This window comes from Salvia miltiorrhiza, chromosome 2 (genome assembly GCF_028751815.1).
Source record: "Salvia miltiorrhiza cultivar Shanhuang (shh) chromosome 2, IMPLAD_Smil_shh, whole genome shotgun sequence".
NCBI lineage: Eukaryota > Viridiplantae > Streptophyta > Magnoliopsida > Lamiales > Lamiaceae > Salvia > Salvia miltiorrhiza.
In genome coordinates, this window is record NC_080388.1 from 66,238,510 (window position 1) to 66,259,407 (window position 20,898).

General features: G+C 37.3%; 5 protein-coding genes across 10 annotated transcripts; 4 read left to right on the top strand and 1 right to left on the bottom strand.

Annotated features, from left to right (window-relative positions):
* The first annotated feature begins 1,286 nt into the window (after positions 1–1,286).
* Positions 1,287–2,610, top strand: LOC131013134 (ACT domain-containing protein ACR2-like). 2 transcript variants are annotated; one of them, XM_057941163.1, is made up of 6 exons: positions 1,287–1,354; positions 1,439–1,510; positions 1,597–1,645; positions 1,724–1,838; positions 1,931–1,998; positions 2,074–2,610. In XM_057941163.1, the coding sequence occupies exons 2-6, from the start codon at positions 1,440–1,442 to the stop codon at positions 2,566–2,568; spliced, it is 798 nt and encodes a 265-aa protein (XP_057797146.1). In that variant the 5' UTR covers positions 1,287–1,354; position 1,439; the 3' UTR covers positions 2,569–2,610. The 2 variants fall into 2 exon arrangements, with proteins under 2 accessions (XP_057797146.1, XP_057797145.1); XM_057941162.1 differs by lacking the exon at positions 1,287–1,354 and having other exon boundaries at positions 1,499–1,645.
* A 3,607-nt stretch (positions 2,611–6,217) lies between these two features.
* Positions 6,218–10,146, top strand: LOC131013139 (telomere repeat-binding factor 4-like). Of its 2 annotated transcripts, none has more exons than XM_057941172.1 (7): positions 6,218–6,529; positions 7,400–7,581; positions 7,954–8,038; positions 8,714–8,797; positions 9,283–9,556; positions 9,645–9,677; positions 9,757–10,146. In XM_057941172.1, the coding sequence occupies exons 1-7, from the start codon at positions 6,380–6,382 to the stop codon at positions 9,786–9,788; spliced, it is 840 nt and encodes a 279-aa protein (XP_057797155.1). In that variant the 5' UTR covers positions 6,218–6,379; the 3' UTR covers positions 9,789–10,146. The 2 variants fall into 2 exon arrangements, with proteins under 2 accessions (XP_057797155.1, XP_057797156.1); XM_057941173.1 differs by having other exon boundaries at positions 6,219–6,529; positions 9,283–9,560.
* Positions 10,147–10,324: 178 nt separating this feature from the next.
* Positions 10,325–12,879, bottom strand: LOC131013138 (glycylpeptide N-tetradecanoyltransferase 1-like). Of its 2 annotated transcripts, none has more exons than XM_057941169.1 (2): positions 12,448–12,879; positions 10,325–11,827 (listed from the first exon to the last, which is right to left on the bottom strand). In XM_057941169.1, exon 2 carries the CDS (start codon positions 11,810–11,812, stop codon positions 10,514–10,516), a length of 1,299 nt encoding a protein of 432 aa, XP_057797152.1. In that variant the 5' UTR covers positions 11,813–11,827; positions 12,448–12,879; the 3' UTR covers positions 10,325–10,513. The 2 variants fall into 2 exon arrangements, with proteins under 2 accessions (XP_057797152.1, XP_057797154.1); XM_057941171.1 differs by having other exon boundaries at positions 12,409–12,620.
* Positions 12,880–12,925: 46 nt separating this feature from the next.
* On the top strand, positions 12,926–17,071 carry LOC131013135 (eukaryotic initiation factor 4A-8). Of its 3 annotated transcripts, none has more exons than XM_057941164.1 (5): positions 12,926–13,495; positions 14,928–14,997; positions 15,312–15,418; positions 15,503–15,933; positions 16,195–17,071. In XM_057941164.1, the coding sequence occupies exons 1-5, from the start codon at positions 13,159–13,161 to the stop codon at positions 16,828–16,830; spliced, it is 1,581 nt and encodes a 526-aa protein (XP_057797147.1). In that variant the 5' UTR covers positions 12,926–13,158; the 3' UTR covers positions 16,831–17,071. The 3 variants fall into 3 exon arrangements, with proteins under 3 accessions (XP_057797147.1, XP_057797148.1, XP_057797149.1); XM_057941165.1 differs by lacking the exon at positions 12,926–13,495 and adding an exon at positions 13,913–14,111; XM_057941166.1 differs by lacking the exons at positions 12,926–13,495; positions 14,928–14,997 and adding an exon at positions 15,089–15,107.
* Positions 17,072–19,458: 2,387 nt separating this feature from the next.
* Positions 19,459–20,077, top strand: LOC131013140 (uncharacterized). Its single transcript, XM_057941174.1, has one exon. The coding sequence runs from the start codon at positions 19,668–19,670 to the stop codon at positions 19,998–20,000; it is 333 nt and encodes a 110-aa protein (XP_057797157.1). The 5' UTR covers positions 19,459–19,667; the 3' UTR covers positions 20,001–20,077.
* The last annotated feature ends 821 nt before the right edge of the window (positions 20,078–20,898 follow it).

A 20,898-nucleotide genomic window follows, 5' to 3' on the forward strand; every position in this document is an offset into this window, starting at 1 on the left:
GTATTAATAACAAGTAATTGTGTAAAATATATCTCAATAATAATACCTGATATTTAATTGATACTCCCTCGACTGCACCTCCGCCTCATTGTCTACGCTATCACCAGGAACACCACTTTCGACAGCACCAAACGGAGCAGCTGATTAGGTTAAGTGGTTTTGGGTATTCTTCGTTTTTTAATTTGCTAATGTAGTTGTGATACCTATAATTTCTTCACTTTGTCTCTACATTTGCTAAGGTTTTTGTTTGAGAATTTTGAAGAACCGAGAGTCTTGGAAAAGAGAGGATTTGAACCGAGAGTCAGCCACACACACACTACTGCATTCTTCGATTTCTACTGTGAAACTCCCAACCCTCCATTGTTTGCATTTCATCCATTGTTTTTCTTGATTTTGTTGAGTAATGAAACTCCCAACCCTCCATTGATGTCGTCTATCTCCTGCATATGATATATATGAATTGGCTTTGATGAGGAATAATCTAAAAGGTTTATAGAATTGATGAGCTGCATTATCTTTGATTGTTTCACATCTTTTGATTTAACTCCTGAACCGTTGAAATGCTGGTAGTAATTGTTGCCTTTTAATCGTTTTCTACTTTAGTATGTTTCTGGACTAAGTCGAATTTGAGCTACTGATAGTATTTGGTTAATTTTCGTCGTTTTCTTTTTGTATCACAGTTTTGAAACACATTAGCGAATAGTTCTTGCATTTTGGCAATAATTTGGAGAATTATTGCTTTGCAATGAAAGCTTTTTCATGCTTATTGTTATTGCTACTTCAATTTTTTTACTGCCTTGGTTAATTGTGTTGCGTGCATGATAACGGTTGAAATGTCAGTTAACTTTTCACTCTTTCATTTGATAATTACATTGGAATTGCTGTTTGTTTGTAACTTTTGTTGTCTTTTAAGTCTTGTAAGCTAGTCAAGTTCAAGTTGAAGTATAATGTTATTGAATTTGAGTTTTTTCTTGATGAATTTTATAGCAAGTGCCTAATTCCTTGACCCTTTCCAGGAGTGTTTGATTTTAGACATTCAGGGGAATTCCTTCTATATCAACTTGCTTGAAACCTGATTTCATTTTGACAACTTTAAGCTCTTGAGACATTACTATACTCATGAGTCATGAAACATCTTATAAGCTGTCTAAAATGAGCTTAGCCAAATAGGCTCTTAGATGTTTTATTTAGGTGCTTTTGAACTTTTACCATATCTACTGCTTTTGCTTGGCTCTATATTTTCTGAATTTGCTATCTACTGCTTAGCCAAATAAGCTTTTGCTATTAGCTCATCAGGGACTGCAGATTTAACTCCTTTTGATTGAGATTCAAGTCACAAAGACAAAACTCCCAGGTACAAATTTGGTTTATGCATGCATGCATGCATGAATCTTTATTCAATACTAAATGTATATTCCATGTGTTTGTGTTCATGCAGAATGAACAGAGTTTGCTCGCCTTATTTTGATCCTGATTATGATAACCTCCCAGAGAGGATACATGGGCCAGCGTAATGAAGTTTCTTGATCTTCAACTTTGGATTTTTCCTATATTTTTTTCTTCCCTATATAGAATATTTGTGTCTGTGGATTACAGTTTTAGAGTGAACGACAATGAAAGCTTAGAGGATTGCACGATTGTTAAGGTTTGTTTTGTGCAGTTGTTGCATTAGGGGCAATTTTATGATGAGAATGGTTGGTTATGGATGGATGAAAAATCGCAGATCGACTGCGTGAACAAGCAGAGCCTCCTCTTGGATGTGGTGCAAGCTCTCACTGATTTGAACCTCACCATATCTAAAGGCTACATCTCTTCTGATGCAGGCTGGTTCATGGATGGTATGCATATATCCTTCTTCTCTCTCATTCTACCTACCTTACTCATTGGGGGAGAGAGAGAGAGAAAGAGTTTTTGATCTTGTTTTGTGCAGTTTTTCATGTGAAGAATGAGCTGGGCTTCAAAGTTACTGATCAAAGAGTGATCAGCTACATCCAGCAGGTGAGGTGACTAATGAGTGAGCTAGCTAGCTAGCCATGGAGTTGTTTAACATTGGTGTTGTGTGACTGAGTGCAGGCGATGAGCTCGGGCAACGCGTCTAGCCCGAAGGCGAAGGCAACGAGTAGTTTGGCGATAGAGATGACGGGGAAGGACAGGCCGGGGCTGTTCTCGGAGATCTCAGCAGCACTGGCTGGCATGGGGTGCAACATCATTGAGGCACACACGTGGAGCCACAACGCGCTCCTCGCCTGCGTTGCTTACATATCAGGCCAGTCCGTGGACACCCCAATCGACGACCGCAGGCTCCATGCCATCGAGGACCACCTCACCACGGTCCTCCGCGCCACCACTGCCACGGAGGAGAGTGCAGAGGTGAAGCCCGCAGCAGGGCTGCCCCTGCCCAAGGGGGAGCTCGGCAGCACCACCAGAGTGGAGCGCCGCCCGCACCAGCTCATGCTCGAGGTGTGTGACTTTGACAGCCCGTCGGCCTCCCTCACATGTATTATGATCAACAATATTTTATTCGATTTGATGTTGGATGTTTGTATGATGGATACTTTTTCAATGTAGGATGATAATTAACTTTGAAACTAATGAATGACTTTTTTATTATTTGTGTATATATTTTAAATTATTTATTATGAATTTTTAGATTTCATAAAATATTTATTTGAAAAATAGGAAATTTAAGTATAATTGCAAAATTAAAATAAAAAATTAAAAAATTCAACGAATATACGACGGACGCATGCACGTCGTCTATTAGGTAATAGACAACATGTGCATGTGCGTTGTCTATCAGCTAATAGACAACATGCGCATGCACGTCGTATATTAGGTAATAGACGACGCACATACGCATGTTGTCTATTAGCTGATAGACAACATGCGCATGGGTAATAGACAACGCAATACGCATGTTGTCTATTAGCTGATAGACAACGCGCATGTGCATGTCGTCTATTAGCTAATAGACGACGCGCATGCGCATGTTGTCTATTAGCGCCCTCAATAGACTACACTCACATATATGACATGCGATTTTCAAATAGATGACACGCTTCGCATGTTGTCTATTACCATTTTTCTTGTAGTGTTCCTACCTATTTTTGGGCTATACCCCACCACTTATAATCCTCTTACTTTTCACTTTTCACAACTTCTAATATTAATTATAACATCTTTTCACCACTTTCAATACACTCAACTACCTTTTATCCACTCTCAATGCACTCAACAATATTTTTTCTTAAAATTCGCGCCACTCTTTATTAGGAAGTTCTTTCATTGACGGACTGAGTATTTTAATAATCTAAATATTTAGAACCATCAAAACTAAAAAGATATTACAATGCTATATTAAGACAATAATTGTAAATTGTGATGGTATAATGGTGTTAGAATTTTAAATGAAAGTTAATTGAAATACGTAAATATCCTTTTATTATGTTATGAAGCAATTAATATCATTAAAAATTATGTGATATATATATCTGTGTGTGTGTGGTTAGCTTCCATGGCAACCACCTACTTAAATGGAGAATAGAGACCGCATCATGTCCGTTGGATGAATCTGAATCAAGAGATCATAAAATTCCATGATATTAAATTACTTTGGTATGTTTATGAAATCTCGTGAAATATTCCTTTCCTTTTCTGATGTGATACCATTCGTCAATGAACGTAATAGCTGAACATTAGTATGTTCATTTAGTTTCCTACGAACATATCGTTGTTCATTTGTTTTTCTACGCATATATCATCGAACATTACTACATTAGTATGTTCATTCATTTTTCTACAAACATAGCAACATTAGTACGTTCATTAGTATTTTCTATGTGAACATTAGTATGTTCGTTTATTTTTTTACGAACATATCAACGAATATTAGTATGTTTATTAGTATTTTCTACGAACCTGTAGGAGAGAGAGAGAGAGAGCGTGAGTTTGGAGAGAGGGATGGATCAGTGAGGGAGAGATTTGAGCATAAATAAAAGATTTGATTAGTTGTAATTAGGAAAATAAATAAATATGAAAAAATTACAATAATTAATGGACGAATGATCACCGTTAGATTAAGCAAGATCGACGCACAAGATTTGATCTTCATTCTCTATATTTCGTGAGAAATGAGAATGATTGAATAAGTCAGTATATAGTGTTGCATAAGCTGCTTGTAATGACTGAATAACATTTTTAGCTGGGTTCGAATTCTGGAGGGAGCGGAAATTCTATCTAATTAATTGAATTTCGTTTTGTCCACAAAAAAGAGTCCTGTTTCACTTTTTATACAATTATACCCTTTATAACTTTATGTATTTACTTCATTTGCCATTGAGGACCCACCTCAATAATTAAAAACTCTCCTCACTTTAAACTTAATTAAAGACAATTAACCATAAGATTCTCTCTCTTCTCTCTCATCAAACCTATGCCCTTCTTCCCCTCTTCCCCGGCGTGGTTCCTCCTCCGGCGAGGCTCGGACCCGACCTACGCTCCTCTTCCCCTTCACCTCTTCGGCAGCAGCTAGGTCGTCGCTGCCGCCACCGTGCCTCAGCTCACCGCCCCCATCAACTCTTCAAACCCTATCTTCTAGATCTCGCTAGATCTCGGGGCTGCGTCTCTCTCCTTCTTCTTCACCGCCTTCCTCTGAGCACGACGCGCTCCGCTCCGCTCCCAGTCAACGCGCTCCGCTCCGCACCACAGGAACTCGCTCTCGCCCTACCTCTCTCTGCGACGGCGCCACTTCTTTTCCCCGGCGAGGAACGCCGCCGCCGACTACCTCTCTCTGCGATGCAGCAATCAGCAGCCGCAAGAGGACCTGCTGCCGCCATCGTCGCCCTTCCCATCATCTCAAAACTAGCCCAAATTAGAAAATCGCGGAGCTTGGTGCAAAAAAAAAAAAATCGAATCTTGCGCTGCTACATCCATTTCTGCCGGAGCTGCAAGCGCTACTGGACCAAAGTCGGCGCCTTGCGAAACATCCCCATCGGCGTCGGCTCGCAGAAGAACTCCAAGAGGAGCTCCTAAATGTGGTTTGAAATTTGTTGCCAGATTTTCTAAATTTGTTGAATTTCTTTATCCATTTGCTGAATTTGATTGAAATTTGCTGAATTTGTTGATTTATTTTCCCATCTACTGAATTTGTTTGAAATTTGGTGAATTTGTTTGCTCAATTGATTTCTTAATGCCACGAATTTATTTGAAATTTGTTGAATTTATTTTATTTATCCATTTACTAAAATTGTTTGCAATTTGCTGAATTTGTTTGCTAAATAATGCCTTAAATTTATTTAAAATATTTACCCATTAATATGAAGGATTAAGCAATTAGAATTGTCATTAACACTACCCCTATAAATTTACTTCTCTCTCCACTTACACCTACTTTAACAACTTTCTTAAAACCCGTGCCGAACCCCAAATGAGACTCTTTTTGATGGACGGAGGGAGTAATATACTCCTCCATCCACGAAAAAAAAATTATAGTATTTCTTTTTTGGAACGTCAATAAAAAAAAAATTCTACCTATTTTTAGACTATACTGCACCACTCTCAATACTAATTAAAATAATTTTTCACAATTCTTAATATACTCAACTTTTTCAGGAGGGAGTAATAAATAAATAGATAGCAGTGATGTACGAGTACCTACCACCGGAATGATAGGTTGTATTCGTTTAATATATAAAACCTGAAAATTATCAATTTACACATATAATTCAATTAAACTATCAATCCAGCATTCAAATATTCATATATATATTTCCGACTTTAAAATTCATATATTACGATTAATTTTTTTAATGAACATAGATAATTTTGTGGAATTTAACAAAAAAATACTCCCTCCGTCCCAAACGAAATGTCTCATTTCTTTTCGGCACGGAGATTAAGAAATGTGTATAAAGTAGATAAAGTGGGTTGGTGAAAATTATTTAAATATTAAGTATAGAGAGAGAGTGTATTGCCAAAAAAGGAAACAAGACATTTCGTTTGGGACAGCCCAAAAAGAAAAACAGGACATTTCGTTTGGGATGGAGGGAGTAGTAAAATTGGTTAAGAAATAATATATCAAAATAAATGTTTTTTTAAGGCGTTATTAGATAATTTATAAAGATAATCAATATGAAGAAACAGATACTCGCATTTTCTATTTTTTTCCCCTTAAAAATGTGAGAAAAATTGAAATTTCAAAAATAAATTTAGAAAAAACTGACAGATAGGAAACAACATCAGCTGCCACGCCACGTGTCTGGCTGCATCATATAAAGCGGCTCAGTATAGAGGTCCACGAAGCGGGAGCCTCAGATACTCCGAGACTGTGGTGGCGCTCCGCCGGTCGCCGCCGTAAATCTGCATAATCAGGACTTCGCGAATGGGGAATCAGAAGCTCAAGTGGACGTCGGAGGAAGAGCAGGCGCTGAAGGCGGGAGTGGCCAAGTATGGCGCCGGGAAGTGGAAGAACATTCTCGTAGATTCCGAGTTCAAGCACAAACTCGCCAACCGATCGAATGTTGACCTCAAGGTTTTCGATTTTCTGCAATGTCGGCTGTAACTTTTAATTTTTTAATTTTTTTGTTTTTATTACTATTTTTTAATTTTTGTTTCGTCTTGTAAGTTTACGTCGTTTTGTTGGTTAGATTAATTGTGCGTCTGCTTCTGCAAGTTTTTGTTGATTTTGTGAATTGAAGACCTCTACCGTCTATTTAGTGTTAGTTTTATGAAACAACATTAATTTTGAGAGTGAATTTGAGAATGTCCGTGTTCTTTTCCTCCCTGAAAGCATGAAATCATGTTTTGTTGTTTGAGCAACTTATAGATTATATGCTATTTGTGTTATTTCTGCATTATGCGTGCTATTATTTCCAGTTCTAGCTGCGTTAGTAATTGTTGAGTGCTTTGTCTGTTTCATTGAAGATAAAGATGATGCAGTGTCATTGTTTGTGTTTTCCATTATCATCATGGTGCATATATGTTATTTAACCAGTTGGAATTTCAAAGTAATAACTTGGCAGTCAATAGAGGCTTTTGATCTATAAAATGTAAAATAGGTGAATGTCTATTTCGTGTAAATCCCCGCTAAATGTTTTATCAAGCACAAACTGTCACTGAGTAACTTTGGGTTGTTATAAGTGAGAATTTTTCCATGTTGAAGATATGTGTGAGTTTTTATTGGACTTTAGACTTATCTTGCAAAGCCTTTGATCAATTTGATGCTATTGTGATGTGCGTGTTGGTTGTCAAAATAACCTATTTGATGTAGGTTGCTCTTCATTGGGATTGCTTCATTTATATAGATTGACTAGATATCTTTGGAGCTATTTTCCAAGTGTAATGTTCTTCCTATAATTAATGCATGATGAATTCTTTGGTCTCTTTTTGATGTTCTAATCAGGACAAATGGCGGAATATGGGTGGACAAGGCTCGGGAGCTAATGCTATGACTCCCAGAGCAAAGTCAGTCACGAATAGTGCTCTGACACCCAAAGCTCAGAGTTCAGCTTTGATTTTGGTTCCTATAGAAAATGTGAATGACAAACCTCCTCAAAGCCCTGAGGGTGTTAAGAATTCTCATAAGTATGTATCGCCTCTCATTCAAGTGATTTTCTCATGCAGCATTATACTCTTAACTAAACAAATAATAATTGGTTAGGACCTTTTGTTTTCAGTGTATCTTGTATATTATTCGTTAACTCTGGTTGTCATCCGTCTTTTATATATTTTTAATGATTTATTTTCTCAGGCTGTAATGACCTAAAAACCAAATTTCTCTGGAGAAATGGTTGTCGATCTCGTTTTCTCTTTATTCTTTACTTTTAGATATAACGTACAATTGTTGGAGGCATATTATGAACAACTTCTCTTTAATCCTTGTATTTTGTATTTCATGACTAGAGTTGCATATGCATTATGGTACTGGCGTGGTAGATTGACTCTCCCATATTTCAGGTACAATGAAATGATACTTGAAGCACTTTCATCAATCAAGGATCGCAATGGGTCCGATTTTGTTTCAATTTTGAGGTTTATTGAGGTCAGATGATAAATCTATTCGCTACTAAGTATTTAGTTAATAGTAAATAGTAATTATTCATGTTAGAATATTTAAGAAAACTTGGAGCTTGCAAAAATCAATTGGGCTTGCTCGGTATCTGTAGTTTGAGTTGTTCATTAAAAGGTATTCCTGCCAAAGTTAATCTTAGGAAGGATGTTAGTCAACTGATGCATTGAATTTTAAGAGCCTTTTAAAATGCGTTGGAGCTGAGAATCCACCCTAATTTCTCCCGTCGTGATTTGGATGTGGATTTTGTACCAAGTATTTGTCCATGAACTTTGTGTTTCTATTCTGTACTCACAGGTAGACACTTGTGATTTACACTTATGTGGAGATTGATGCTTTTGAACATAGATGCCTTTTACTTGAACTGAGCTTTGGAAAGAAAATTCTTGAGCAAATAAATTGGTGTGCACCAGTGTTGGACTTGTAGTTTGATGTATTCCAGCTGAGCCTTTGTGTGCACGCATATGATTTCTTATACCCTTTCTGGTTGAGGAGAAGATCAGCTCCAGGCTGGAGTATCAATTTATTTTGTTATATGGCCCTTAATTCTGTCCTTACTCACAATTTTGGATATATATATATCTGCTTGAAATCCTTTGTTTTCTTTAGAAAACTCTATCAATTTTTGGAAAAATTTGTGCTCGACAGAAAAAGTATGAGGTGCCACAAAATTTCAGAAGGTTGCTGAGTTCAAAGCTGAGAAAACTTGTTTTACAAGGCACGGTTGAGAAGGTATATGAATTCCACGTCTGTATGTCATTGTGTTAGGTGTATGTATCCATACTATGAAGTGTTTCCAGTTCTTTAAAGTTCAGTGCGTATGACCAAGAATGCCACTGTCTATTATTTAAGATTAATTTAGTCTTTTGTGCTTCAGTTTTGAAACTGTACCTTCATACTTATAATAAATCGCTCTGTAGCATGTCTGATGTCTGTAAGATAATCATCTTGCTTGACGAGATTATTTGCACTCCCACTTGTTTTAAACAGTAGTTAGCCTACTGTTTGCATGCAAATAGGGATTTTTACTCTGTTTTTCTTCATGAAACATTTCTGCAAATACATAATCTCCCTTTGCTGCTGCTTCATTTTTAATTTTTTATGCCCTAAACTATAGGTAGAATTAATTAACATACAGTTTAAAGGCCTAGTATCTCTAGATATTTTGGTGCGGATATCAAGACCTGTGATGCGTATTCCCATGCAATATTCGACAGGTTCAAAAACACTACAAGATCAAACATGCATCATTGGGCATCAAAACACCTTTGCCAAAACAAAAGGTTGTCAGGTCAAAGCCAAGACGAGATACTAGACCTAGAATTTCAATTGAAATGGAGAATGCTGCTAAAATAGCAGCGCACAAGATTGCCGAGGCAGAAAATAAAGCCTTTTTAGCGGCTGAAGCAGTTAAAGAGTCGGAGAGGCTCTTACAAATGGCTGAAGAAGCAGATGCAGTGGTCCTGCACTTAAAACAGATATTCGAACAACGTAAGTAAGTTATTCGAACAAAATAACCCACCATCTATCTCGGTTGTGATCCTGTGGCTGATTTGCTCCTTGTATTTGTCATAATCAGGGAAGGACAAAGGAGGCGACACAAACTCCAAAAGTAAGCAAATATTACTTGCTCTATAAAAATGACTCGACCATATATCGCGTGTTCTATCTACGAATTATTCTTTCTACAGGTTCTCGAGCTGAAGCCATTGTTGTGGTTTAGTTCTCTTTGATTAAAGGATTCTGTTTATAATGCTGTATCATCTGTTGAGGAGATGCGCTCCAGTCGTTCTGCTCGTGATGGAGCCAAGCTCTGTTCGTCACGACTGGCCTGAGCTTCTGTATTCATGAATCTGTTGAGTGAGTGAGGATCGAACATTATTTCATAGGATGTGTTAATAAGAGTGCTGTTAGTCTAATGATGTACATTCTGTCAGTTTCTGCTCAAGTCTCTCTCTCTCAGGTTCCTGTGTATTGTTGGTCATTAGATGGTGATTCTATTTTTCAATTTTGACCTCATTCTAGGATTGTTGTTGCTTTCTTGGGCCTATTAAAATCCATTTTTATTAGCATTGCCAATATATATACTGCTTAAATATTCTTGTCTCCAAACTAGCCATAAATCCGAAGTTGAGCCCAAACATATTTTTACTTAATTAATATAAAATTTGCTCGAAACGCAAGAGTGCATGAGTCCAACGAAGTGAATTCATCTAACAGCATGTACTCAAACTGGTTTCTGCACAACACAACATTGAGTTGAGGCAAATGAACTAAAAATATGAATAAAAATCGAAATTCAGCAGTCAGCACAAATGTTATGCCTCAATGGTTCATCCACAGTTTGGGTTCTCTTCAAGAACATTTGTTTCGGCCATGAAACAAGAAGAGTTGAATCAAGTTACAAAAAATGGCGAGGGCAAGACATGAAATCTATCGAAGTCAACTCTATAAGAGCACGAGCCCGAGCTCCGACGATCTCAAAACATGCTTCAGCCGATAGTTGTAGAGGTAGTAGTGAAGCTTGCCATCTCCCGGCCCGAATTTCAGTTCTTTCAAGAAGGTCTCGTTGTCCATGACATCCAACGCGTTGAAGACATCAAAGTCCTTCTTCTTGGCAACAATGAGAGCGTCGTTCATCAGTTGAAGTAACGGGGTCTTGGTAGACACGTTGTAATAAGAATACGCAGCCTTCAAAACAGAATGACTCTGGCTGCCTAGTATGGAAGAGGGGAGGCTGTAAAAACTGCAGAAGTCGGTGATCTCATGAGTTTCAGGACTTTCGACCAGATAACTTTCCACAACATCCTCCTTCGGAAGCAGCCAGTGTTCTACATCATCCACATCAAAGTCTGGCGCCACAGCAAACTGCTTCAAATAATTCCTAAGCAGACGAGTGACTGCAGGGACATCGTGAGGCTCCATTTTCCTGAAACCGGGCGTGGCCGTCTGATCTGATAGCTTGTACAACTTGATTGTGCGGCTCATTGTCATCCTCGCCCCAAGCCTAGAAAACCCAACATCAATGAGCTTCTTTGGGTTCAAAGATCTATGCCAATACTGACAAGTTGTGACAGGCGTGGGAAGGACAACACCGGCTGTATAAGCCGCTTGCCAGATATTCTCGAGATGGACCCTCCGAGTAACCTCTTTGATCATGACCGGAGCAAGCCTCTTTGATCGAAGCTTCTTGTGAACACACAGGAAGTTTACTTCCGCCATCAACACAACAGTGTCACGAACCCGGATTCTTGCAGGGACGCCAGTAATGAACGCAACCAACTTTTTCGAACTCTTCACCCTAACCCCAATGTGCCAGCTCCTAAAATAGCCAGGAGGGCGGAGTGCCCACCGGAGAAACTCTTTCGAGTAATTGAACCTGAACATGTTCTCGTCATCCTCAACATAATTGTTGGTCAGCAAATTATACACCTCCGCACAAACCTCTTCTGAGTCTATATCACATGTTATCCACTCGTAAGGAGCTGGGAGGTTGTAGGGCTCTTGCTTGACCTCGGAAAGTGGTGTTGGCTGCTCAATCGGACCTTCAGGCAAGCTCGTATCACCGAGTTCTTTGAACTGGCCTACGGGCTGGGTTTCCCAAAACTTATGCCTCTTTGCAAGTGACAAAGATTCTTGCACCTTCCTTGCCAACGCATCAATCGATATCTCACTCTCGTTTTCTGGGGGTACGCTATTGTCGCCGGATGTAACATGATTCTCAGTGGGTTCATTGTCACCAGCCATTGTCAAAGACTTACTCTGCCATTCATCAAGATCAACACATTGTTTATATAACTTAAAGCCAGCAGATTTTATAAACTTATTACAAAATTTAGACACAAAAAGGGGGTCCTAGATTTATACTCCCCACAAAAACATATTTCTCAATCTGCATAAGCAACTATCAACTTCATTGTCCATTTTATGAAACTCTAATGTTATGCACCTCATATATATATATATAACAAGGCAGCTAAAATTCAGAAAGAATGTTCACAAACACACAAAATCTTATTCAAAGCTAACAATTTAGATTAACTCTCCCAAAATAAGAAATATAACAAGGCGTTGAATCCACAACTTAGTCTACTCCAAAGACATAAGTTTGAGCTACATTTCACAAGTTTCAAGCAAAATCTACATCATAAATTCGCGTAAATTGAAGAATTGTGTCATTCACTACATAACAATCCAAAATCACCGGCTATTTACATCACAATTACTTAAACCTCAATTTTTTACCTGAAAAATAAATTTAACACCAAATAAACTGTATAAATAAGCAATCAAGGGAAACAAAAAACAGACTGTAAGATCTGAATCAGCTAAAAAAACATTACTTTCAAATAATCGCAACGTGAGAAATAGAGAGCTGGTACCTCAACTTAGGCCCAGGATTCTTAGCGAGCTTGGCTGGAAGATCGAGAGAGTGTGAGAGAGTGAGGGAGAGATTTAAATGTGGAGTGAGAATTTATTAGAGAGAGAAAAGGGGCATCGGGAACGACGAGAGACGAAATCAGAAGAGTTTTTAATGCACTGGAATTGGAATATTTGATCTTCGCTTCGCATAAAAAGGATAGCCCATTTTGTCCATGGGTATTTTTGTAAATTCATACATCTAAAATGAATTTAATTAAAATTTTGAAACAATAAAATCACCTCCTAGGTAGAGCCGGCAGGTTTGAATGAGTTGATCTAGCTCGTGAAGGAGAAACTACTTGAAAGAAAAATAATCCAAATCTCGAATAACTTTTGAGCTTAAACACGAATTCTTAAAAGCTAAACTCGTTATGTTCGGAAACTTAAAAAAAAAAAAAAAAAAGTGTCAGTAGCTGAAGATGATCAGTGCCCTATTGATGTTTGGTTCGATCGCATCAGACATATCCCCCATGCAGAGGTCCACAAAGTCTTTGCTAATTTAGCTTGGTCCATCTGATGTGCTCGCAATTTGCTTCTTTTTCAGGGGAAGACTTTAACTCATGAGGATTGCCTCTTGACTGCTCAAATGGCGTCTTGGACCAGAGTGCCTTCTATCCGACAACAGGCCACAGCTGCGCGGCGGGTGATCTGTACCAGGGACTCCTAACTCCATGTCTCATGTGATGCAGCGATTGACAGCAATGGTGGATTGGGTTTTGGAGTGGTTTTATCGGATAACAATGGTGGAATCGTGGGCTGTCGCTATGGTTTTGTTGGTGGTGTCGTTATTGCTGAAGAGAGGGAGGCTAGGAGCTATGTTTGAAGGGATTTCCTGCTGTCAAAGTCGCGGAGCTACGGACGTCATCTTAGAAACTGACTGCCAACCCCTTTACTGGACACTTTATCAAGGAAGCAAGGATCTATCTTACATCGGAGATACCACTTCCAGCATTCTTGAGATCTCGGCTTGTTTCCAACGCTGCTCTTTTAGTTGGACTCCTCGCGAAGGTAATTATGTGGCGGATAGATTAGCAAAATTTGCTCTCTGTAATCGTGTTTTTCCCTCTGATGATGAGGTTCTGCCTTTTATCTTAAACTCTTTTGTTGTTTAATGCAATTCTGCCTCTTGCTCTAAAAAAAAAAAAATAACTTAAATAAGGTTCTAATTATTTACAATTATGTTCTTCATAATTTCAATACTTACATATATAACCTTAACAATTTAATTATTTATTTCTAGATAGTTAAATGTTATATCTAATCTTAATATAGTAATAGAGTCGACCTCCTCAAATTTTCTACTAATCGAGGTGCTCGAGCTTTATACACAATCAAGCTCTAAACTTGAAGGATTTTAATTAGGCTCGAACATATAACTATTGAATCGAATTAGACTCAATTTCTAAATTTAGTGTTGATTTTAAAAAATAAGAAGTGATTTTGATAGTGAGAGTGAGAAGAACATGTGAATAGCTCACACATAACATATATTGTACGTAAGACCAACCCTATATAAAGCCTTTTTTGTAAAATATTTCTCTCTCACTCCACGGCGCAGATCCGAGGAGTTATTCTGCAATTTGACCAAGCATTTTTCCTTCTTCTCTTCGTTTTTGATTCAAAGGTTCGATCCTTTTCAACGTTCCCATTTCCCATGTTCGTAATTTCTGCCAATGTATGCCACTTTTAGCATGCTGTGTTAGAATTACTATGATAATTCTGTTTTTCTTTCTAATTCAAAAAAAAATTATGTTTTTCATTCTTCTTTTGGTGATTAGGGCTCTCGCAGGATTGTTTTTTCTTTTTTCTTTTGTTTCTTTATGTGATCTTGAAATTAACATGTAGTAGGAGTATTTGTTTTCCTTTTCGGGCATGAACACTACTTTGAAAGTTGTGTGATTTATAACTGGTTTAAGGGACACTAGTTGTAATGTGTTTTTGAGCTTAAATTCCCAATGCCGTAAGCTCTTTAGTTTTTTTAACTAAAAAAAAAAGAAGCTCTGGGTTCAAAGAGTTTTTTTTTTTTTTTTGTGTTAGGAACAGAACTGCTTTTTGTCAGAATTTCCGAGGTGTATTTTTGTCAAGATTTAGAGTTTCTTTGCCCCAATTTTGGCTTGTGTATAATTCTGTGTTTAAAATTGAGATCTGTTATAATGTTAATAGTTGGATCAACTATTTTTGAAGAGATATTCCATAAAGGGTAGTCATTCCTCTTGTTATATCATCCCCAACTCGACAATGGAAGTTGATGCTCATATTTCATGCTCTCGGTGTTACATGTTTGGCTCCCATAGGATGAATTATTTTCGGTTTTGTTTCCTAATTTTCTTTAATTTGATATGTTCTTTATTTTTCCTTGAAATATCATGTTAATTGTCAATCATCTTGAGTATTGAGAGGTATATATTGAATTATTAATACTATGTCAATCAAACTGCAGTTATGGCAGGCTTGGCACCAGAGGGATCACAATTTGATGCTCGTCACTATGACTCGAAGATGAGTGAGTTGTAAGTATCTTAAGTTGTTAAGAAGTTGGCTAGAATACTAGCAATGATATGTTAGAGGCTCGATGTTTTAGCTTGTTTCAATCTTACTATGACTCGAAGATGAGTGAGTTGTAAGTATCTTAAGTTGTTAAGCATTTGGCTAGAATACTGGCAATGGTATCTTAGAGGTTCAATGTTTTAGCTTGTTTCAATCTTACTATCACTCGAAGATGTGTGAGTTGCAAGTGTCTTAAGTTGTTAAGCATTAGGCTAGAATACTAGCCATAGTATGTTAGAGGTTCAATGTTTTAGCTTGTTTCAATCTTGTGGGGCAGGCTTCAAGCTGATGGACAAGAATTTTTCACTTCTTATGATGAGGTCTTCGATAGTTTTGATGCTATGGGTCTTCAAGAGAATCTGCTCAGAGGCATTTACGCCTATGGTCTGTTTGCAACCTTCTATTCGTCTCTTTGCATAGAGTTCATTTACTCGATCATCTGTAACATGTGTTTTCTCTGAAAATAAGGTTTTGAGAAGCCGTCTGCCATCCAACAAAGAGGCATCGTTCCATTCTGCAAGGGCCTCGATGTTATTCAGCAGGCTCAATCTGGAACAGGGAAAACTGCCACTTTCTGCTCTGGAATACTGCAACAGCTTGATTATGGTCTGACACAGTGCCAAGCTCTGGTTTTGGCACCTACTAGAGAACTTGCTCAACAAATTGAGAAGGTTATGCGAGCTCTCGGAGATTACCTTGGTGTTAAGGTGCATGCTTGTGTGGGTGGAACTAGTGTACGTGAGGATCAGCGGATTCTTGCAGCTGGGGTTCATGTCGTCGTTGGTACCCCAGGCCGTGTATTTGACATGCTACGGAGACAGTCTCTCCGTTCTGATTACATCAAAATGTTTGTGTTGGATGAAGCTGATGAAATGTTGTCTCGTGGTTTTAAGGATCAGGTATGTCTCTTTCTCTGCTTGCTCATATTATATTTTTGATTGTATACGCAGTGCTGGATAAATCTGTTCCATCGTTGCAAAATGAACTGTTTTGCTACTATTCATGAACTTGTCTTCAATCTCCATAGCATCTACTTGTGATGGGCATTTGTATTTGATTGTATATAGGGGTTGCAAGATGAGCTCTTTTGCTACCATTCATGAACTTAGTCGTCTTCAATCTCTGTGGCATCAATTTATAGTATACGTTTGTACTGCTAGATATATGACATTTTCCAGTTGCTCCCGCCCCGAGTTCAAGTTGGGGTGTTCTCTGCCACAATGCCACCCGAGGCTCTAGAAATCACCCGAAAGTTCATGAACAAGCCGGTGAGGATCTTGGTGAAACGAGACGAGCTCACCCTAGAAGGCATTAAGCAGTTCTACGTGAACGTTGATAAGGAAGAATGGAAGCTCGAGACTCTCTGTGATCTCTACGAAACCCTAGCCATCACTCAGAGCGTCATCTTTGTGAACACCCGACGGAAGGTCGACTGGCTAACGGACAAGATGCGTGGCCGCGACCACACGGTCTCGGCCACTCACGGGGACATGGACCAGAACACCAGAGACATCATCATGCGTGAGTTCCGATCAGGCTCGTCTCGTGTCCTCATCACCACGGACCTCCTGGCTCGTGGCATCGACGTCCAGCAGGTTTCCCTCGTCATAAACTACGATCTCCCAACACAGCCGGAGAATTACCTGCATCGGATAGGAAGGAGTGGAAGGTTCGGAAGGAAAGGAGTCTCCATCAACTTCATGACTAGGGATGATGAGAAGATGCTCAGTGACATTCAGAAGTTCTACAACGTCGTCATCGAGGAACTTCCCTCGAACGTTGCCGATCTTCTCTGACGTGTCGTCATGTGGTACGAGAGAAATCCGCAGTTGCTATCGAGAGTAATGACTTTCTTTTTCTTGTTCTATTTCTCCTGTCGGATTAATTGGTAGTTCATTTTGCATAGGATGCCTTAGAGCATTGCAGTTTTTTTTTAGGTAGCGAGCTTTTATTCTTTTTCCTTTTTTTTTTGGTAACGGTTTTTAATCCTTTTTGCCCCAAATTTTGATCAATCTAGTGAAGTTTTTTAGCCTTCAATTTATGCATCTCTCATTTTCCTATTGTTGGAAATATGGGGATGCACATTTGTTACAAAGCAAATATATACATTCTTGGATTCGAGTGGGGATTTATCTTCGTATTTAACAAGCTTTGTCATATGATGGTTCATGTATCATCCCTATTAATTCCGTATAATATTAATTGGGTAATTAGGTTTGTAGTAGTAACATTCTTTAAAAAAATACATAATTGAAGATTTTACAATTCGTAAAACTAATAAATCATATATCCAATTCCAATCACAAAAATATATTACTCCTAAATAAGGGATCGATGGGCTTGGTTTTAGCAAGGATTGTTACAAATTTGGCTGATTGATGGGCCTGTCTCATCTGAGCAAGGCCCATATAACTCAAATAAATGTTAAATGGGCCGAGCACTCAACTTGTGATGTTCGTGTGGTTTAAAATACAAGAAAATATTATATTCAAATAAAAGAAAAGAACAATTTTGACGTTGAAGAAGATGAAGTAATCACTAGAGAAGGTATTCCTAATTTTGATTTAGTTATATTTGTGAAAAATTTTATTTGTTGTTGTTGAACCTACGTTTGGTTGGGTATTTTTAGAGATTGAAAAGTGATTTAATTAATTGAATCAATTACTTTTGATTTAAGTAATGAGTTAACCATTACCCTTACTAAGGGTAATCCCAATTTGTTACCCCTCAAAATAAAGGGGAATTAAAAGAAAGAGAATTCCTTACTAATGATTCATTTTCATTATTAAATCAAACACTCAATAAAAGTAATGGATCTAATGGTTATTATTATCATTCCACTCATTTATTTGATTTCATTCCATTTCCATTCCTCTACTTGAACCAAGCAAGCGTCATTCATCTACTTGAACCAAACGAGCGCTTAGCATGTAGTCGTATTCATTCACCATATCAATTAAGTCACGTGCTCAATTTTGAAGATATCGGCGGAATTTAAATTCATTACTTTATTAAAATAGAGTCGTCTATTTCATTAATTAATTAAGCCATTCCAAACGTATATGCATCATCGGAGGAGTAGTGTATCGTGCACGAGTATATCCGAATTAAAGGAGGCAAGACTTTTCGTATTAGTATATCTTATGTTTCGCCATTTTGGATACGAAAGAATTATACTCAATATCATTATAAATTGATTATTGATGTATATAAGTGGTGAAATGAAAGACAATGTTTTATCATAAAATCTAACACGTGAATCAAACCACTTTTGTAACAGTAATTGAATATTGTAGGAGCATATAATTAACTTTAATTTATTACATGTATAGATTAGACATTAGAGTAATACTATATCTATCACGATGTCGGTAAACAAAGATAGGAAGTTTAAATGCAAGTCAATTATTTGTGAAGAGTTGACTTAGTCAAAATTCAGACTGACAATGTTGACCTTCAAAATTAATTAATTAATTAATTATGCACACTGCAGCCGCTGGTAGTTATAGATAGTAGCTGGAACCTCGTAATTCTCAATTTTATTACTTACATGTTCAAAATCTTAAAAATAAGAATATACTTATAATCGTCGCATAACGTAGACCAAGAAAATTGAAAATTTTACTTCGTTTACTCCTAATTGTTATGGAGAATATAAATATTTGTATTGGAAATTTGATAAATTAGATACTTTAATACTCCATCCTCCCACGAATCTTGAGTCATTTTTTTTCGACTTTAAAATTAAAAAATTGGAGATTAATATTTTAAGTGTATAGGTAATAAAGTAGAAAAATGATTAGGTAAGTGTCTAAGTAATAAAGTAGAAAAATACACAATTAATTAAGATAAATTTAATTAGAACCCCTTATTTTTCCCTAATTCTTACTATTTACATAAATGACTTAAGATTCGTGGGACGATCGAAAAATAAAATTGACTCAAGATTCATGGGACCGGGGAGTATTATTTTTATATAAAACGTGACACTTATTCGAGAACTAGAAAAATAAGATAATTATTTCGTAAACAGATAAATTATAAGATAACAAGAAATTCTAACAAAAATTAATAAAAAAAAATAGATACTTTAGGATGTACTCAAATTCTACTCGTAGTATGGGCACACACTCATCATAGTATTTCAATTATTTCTCAAAATAAACCAGTTCAATAATGATTTTCTATGTGGGACCTAAGAAAGTAAGAATAGATGAATACCTAATAATTCTCCCTTTCTTTTCTGATAAAAAAAAAAGATGAATACCTAATAATTCTTTGATCCATCACATGGAAGCTTTCATTAAATAAAGAAATATATTTGAAAATTCAACGTCCAGCCATGCCACGTGGCGCGAGCCCACCTCCAGCCTCATGCAACATCATGCAATGAATGAATATAAAAATACTACCAGTACAAAAAACAAGAAACCAACACCTTCCCACCTCCTCAAAATTCCCCCAAAAAATAACAAACTCACAACTCAATCCCAAGAAAATTAGACCCTTCTCCCCTTCTCCTTGCTTTCCACTGTGTGCTGTGTGTGTGCTTTTCCCCCATATTCATCCATAGTCAAATTAAACCCTTCTTCTCTTTCTCTCTCTCTCTCTTTCTCACACACACACACACTTGATGGAGAAGTTCTCAAGATCCAAGTCTACAAGGGATGAGTATATGCAGCCAAGAAGCATGAATGATCTGAGAAGCTACAGCACCTCAGATTACAATCCACCTCATCACCATCAAAATCTTGATGAGAATTTCAAAGAGATGAAGATCAAGAAAAGCAGAATCAATGCAGATTCAAAGAGCTGGAGCTTCAACATGGATCCTGAGCTGCTGAGGAAGAAGAGGATTGCTGGCTACAAAGCTTATGGAGTTGAAGGCAAGATGAAGAGCTCATTTAGGAAGAGCTTTAGATGGATCAAAGATGCTTGCACCAATGTTGTCAATGGCTTCCGCTGATTTAATGTTTTCTTTGTTCTACACATTATCTATTTCTTTATTTACTCATTATATGATTAATTAAAAAGCCTTCAATATTGGCATTTGTTGATGAGGTTTTCATTTCTTGATCAAGCTTGTTTTATATTGCTTCTTTTCTTTTTTCTCTTCATTGAACTCAAGATTGATTAACTCTGACTTCAAATCTTATCAAACATAAATCTATATCGCGCGAGTAAATTGGCAATTACTATTATTTTAACTCTTATTTTGAAGTTCTTGTAGATAATCAATAATAAATCCTTGAAAATTATGTCAAATCATCAAATTAAGGACTAGTGAATGGGGAACTGACAAAACAAGATGTAGCTTTTGAACAAACATCATAATTATTTTCAATCATATTTCATAATCTGGTCCTATGCAAACAGAAACTATAGACAATTTCAATGTAGCATAGGATTAATTGAATAAAGAACGCCTTTTTCTATGCTTCCAAAATGGCTTTTTCCTTGCTTCCAAGATTATTGTCCTCCCCCACTTCACACAGTACACACATTCAAAATTACCGTTCTGCCCTCGTGACATCCATAATACTCCATCCGTTCCAACTTTTAGTATCCAACTTTCCTTTTTTGGCCGTCCCATATTTTAATATCCATTTCTATTTTTGGTAAAAGTAGGTGGGGTCCTTACTCCACTTTAATTATTTTAACTCTTACATAAAATGTGGGACCCTTATTCCACTCACAACACATCAATCACTTTATTAAAACCCGTGCCGTTCTCAACTGGATACCAAAAGCCGGGACGGAGGGAGTATATATATACGAATTGACACGATCCTTGAATAGTATTCTTACCCTGTGAGACATTTGCATTAGTTGATACTTTTATTCTTGTCAGTCTTAAAGATTAT

Coding starts and splice junctions, on each gene's coding strand:
- LOC131013139 (XM_057941172.1), top strand. CDS start 6,380: ATGGGGAATCAGAAGCTCAAGTGGACGTCGGAGGAAGAGCAGGCGCTG. Junction 8,798..9,282: donor TACAAGGCACGGTTGAGAAG/GTATATGAATTC, acceptor AATATTCGACAG/GTTCAAAAACACTACAAGAT. Junction 9,678..9,756: donor AGGCGACACAAACTCCAAAA/GTAAGCAAATAT, acceptor TTCTTTCTACAG/GTTCTCGAGCTGAAGCCATT.
- LOC131013135 (XM_057941164.1), top strand. CDS start 13,159: ATGTCTCATGTGATGCAGCGATTGACAGCAATGGTGGATTGGGTTTTG. Junction 13,496..14,927: donor TAGTTGGACTCCTCGCGAAG/GTAATTATGTGG, acceptor ATCAAACTGCAG/TTATGGCAGGCTTGGCACCA. Junction 15,934..16,194: donor CTCGTGGTTTTAAGGATCAG/GTATGTCTCTTT, acceptor TTGTACTGCTAG/ATATATGACATTTTCCAGTT.
- LOC131013134 (XM_057941162.1), top strand. CDS start 1,514: ATGAAGTTTCTTGATCTTCAACTTTGGATTTTTCCTATATTTTTTTCT. Junction 1,839..1,930: donor TGCAGGCTGGTTCATGGATG/GTATGCATATAT, acceptor TGTTTTGTGCAG/TTTTTCATGTGAAGAATGAG. Junction 1,999..2,073: donor TGATCAGCTACATCCAGCAG/GTGAGGTGACTA, acceptor GACTGAGTGCAG/GCGATGAGCTCGGGCAACGC.
- LOC131013138 (XM_057941169.1), bottom strand. CDS start 11,812: ATGGCTGGTGACAATGAACCCACTGAGAATCATGTTACATCCGGCGAC.
- LOC131013140 (XM_057941174.1), top strand. CDS start 19,668: ATGGAGAAGTTCTCAAGATCCAAGTCTACAAGGGATGAGTATATGCAG.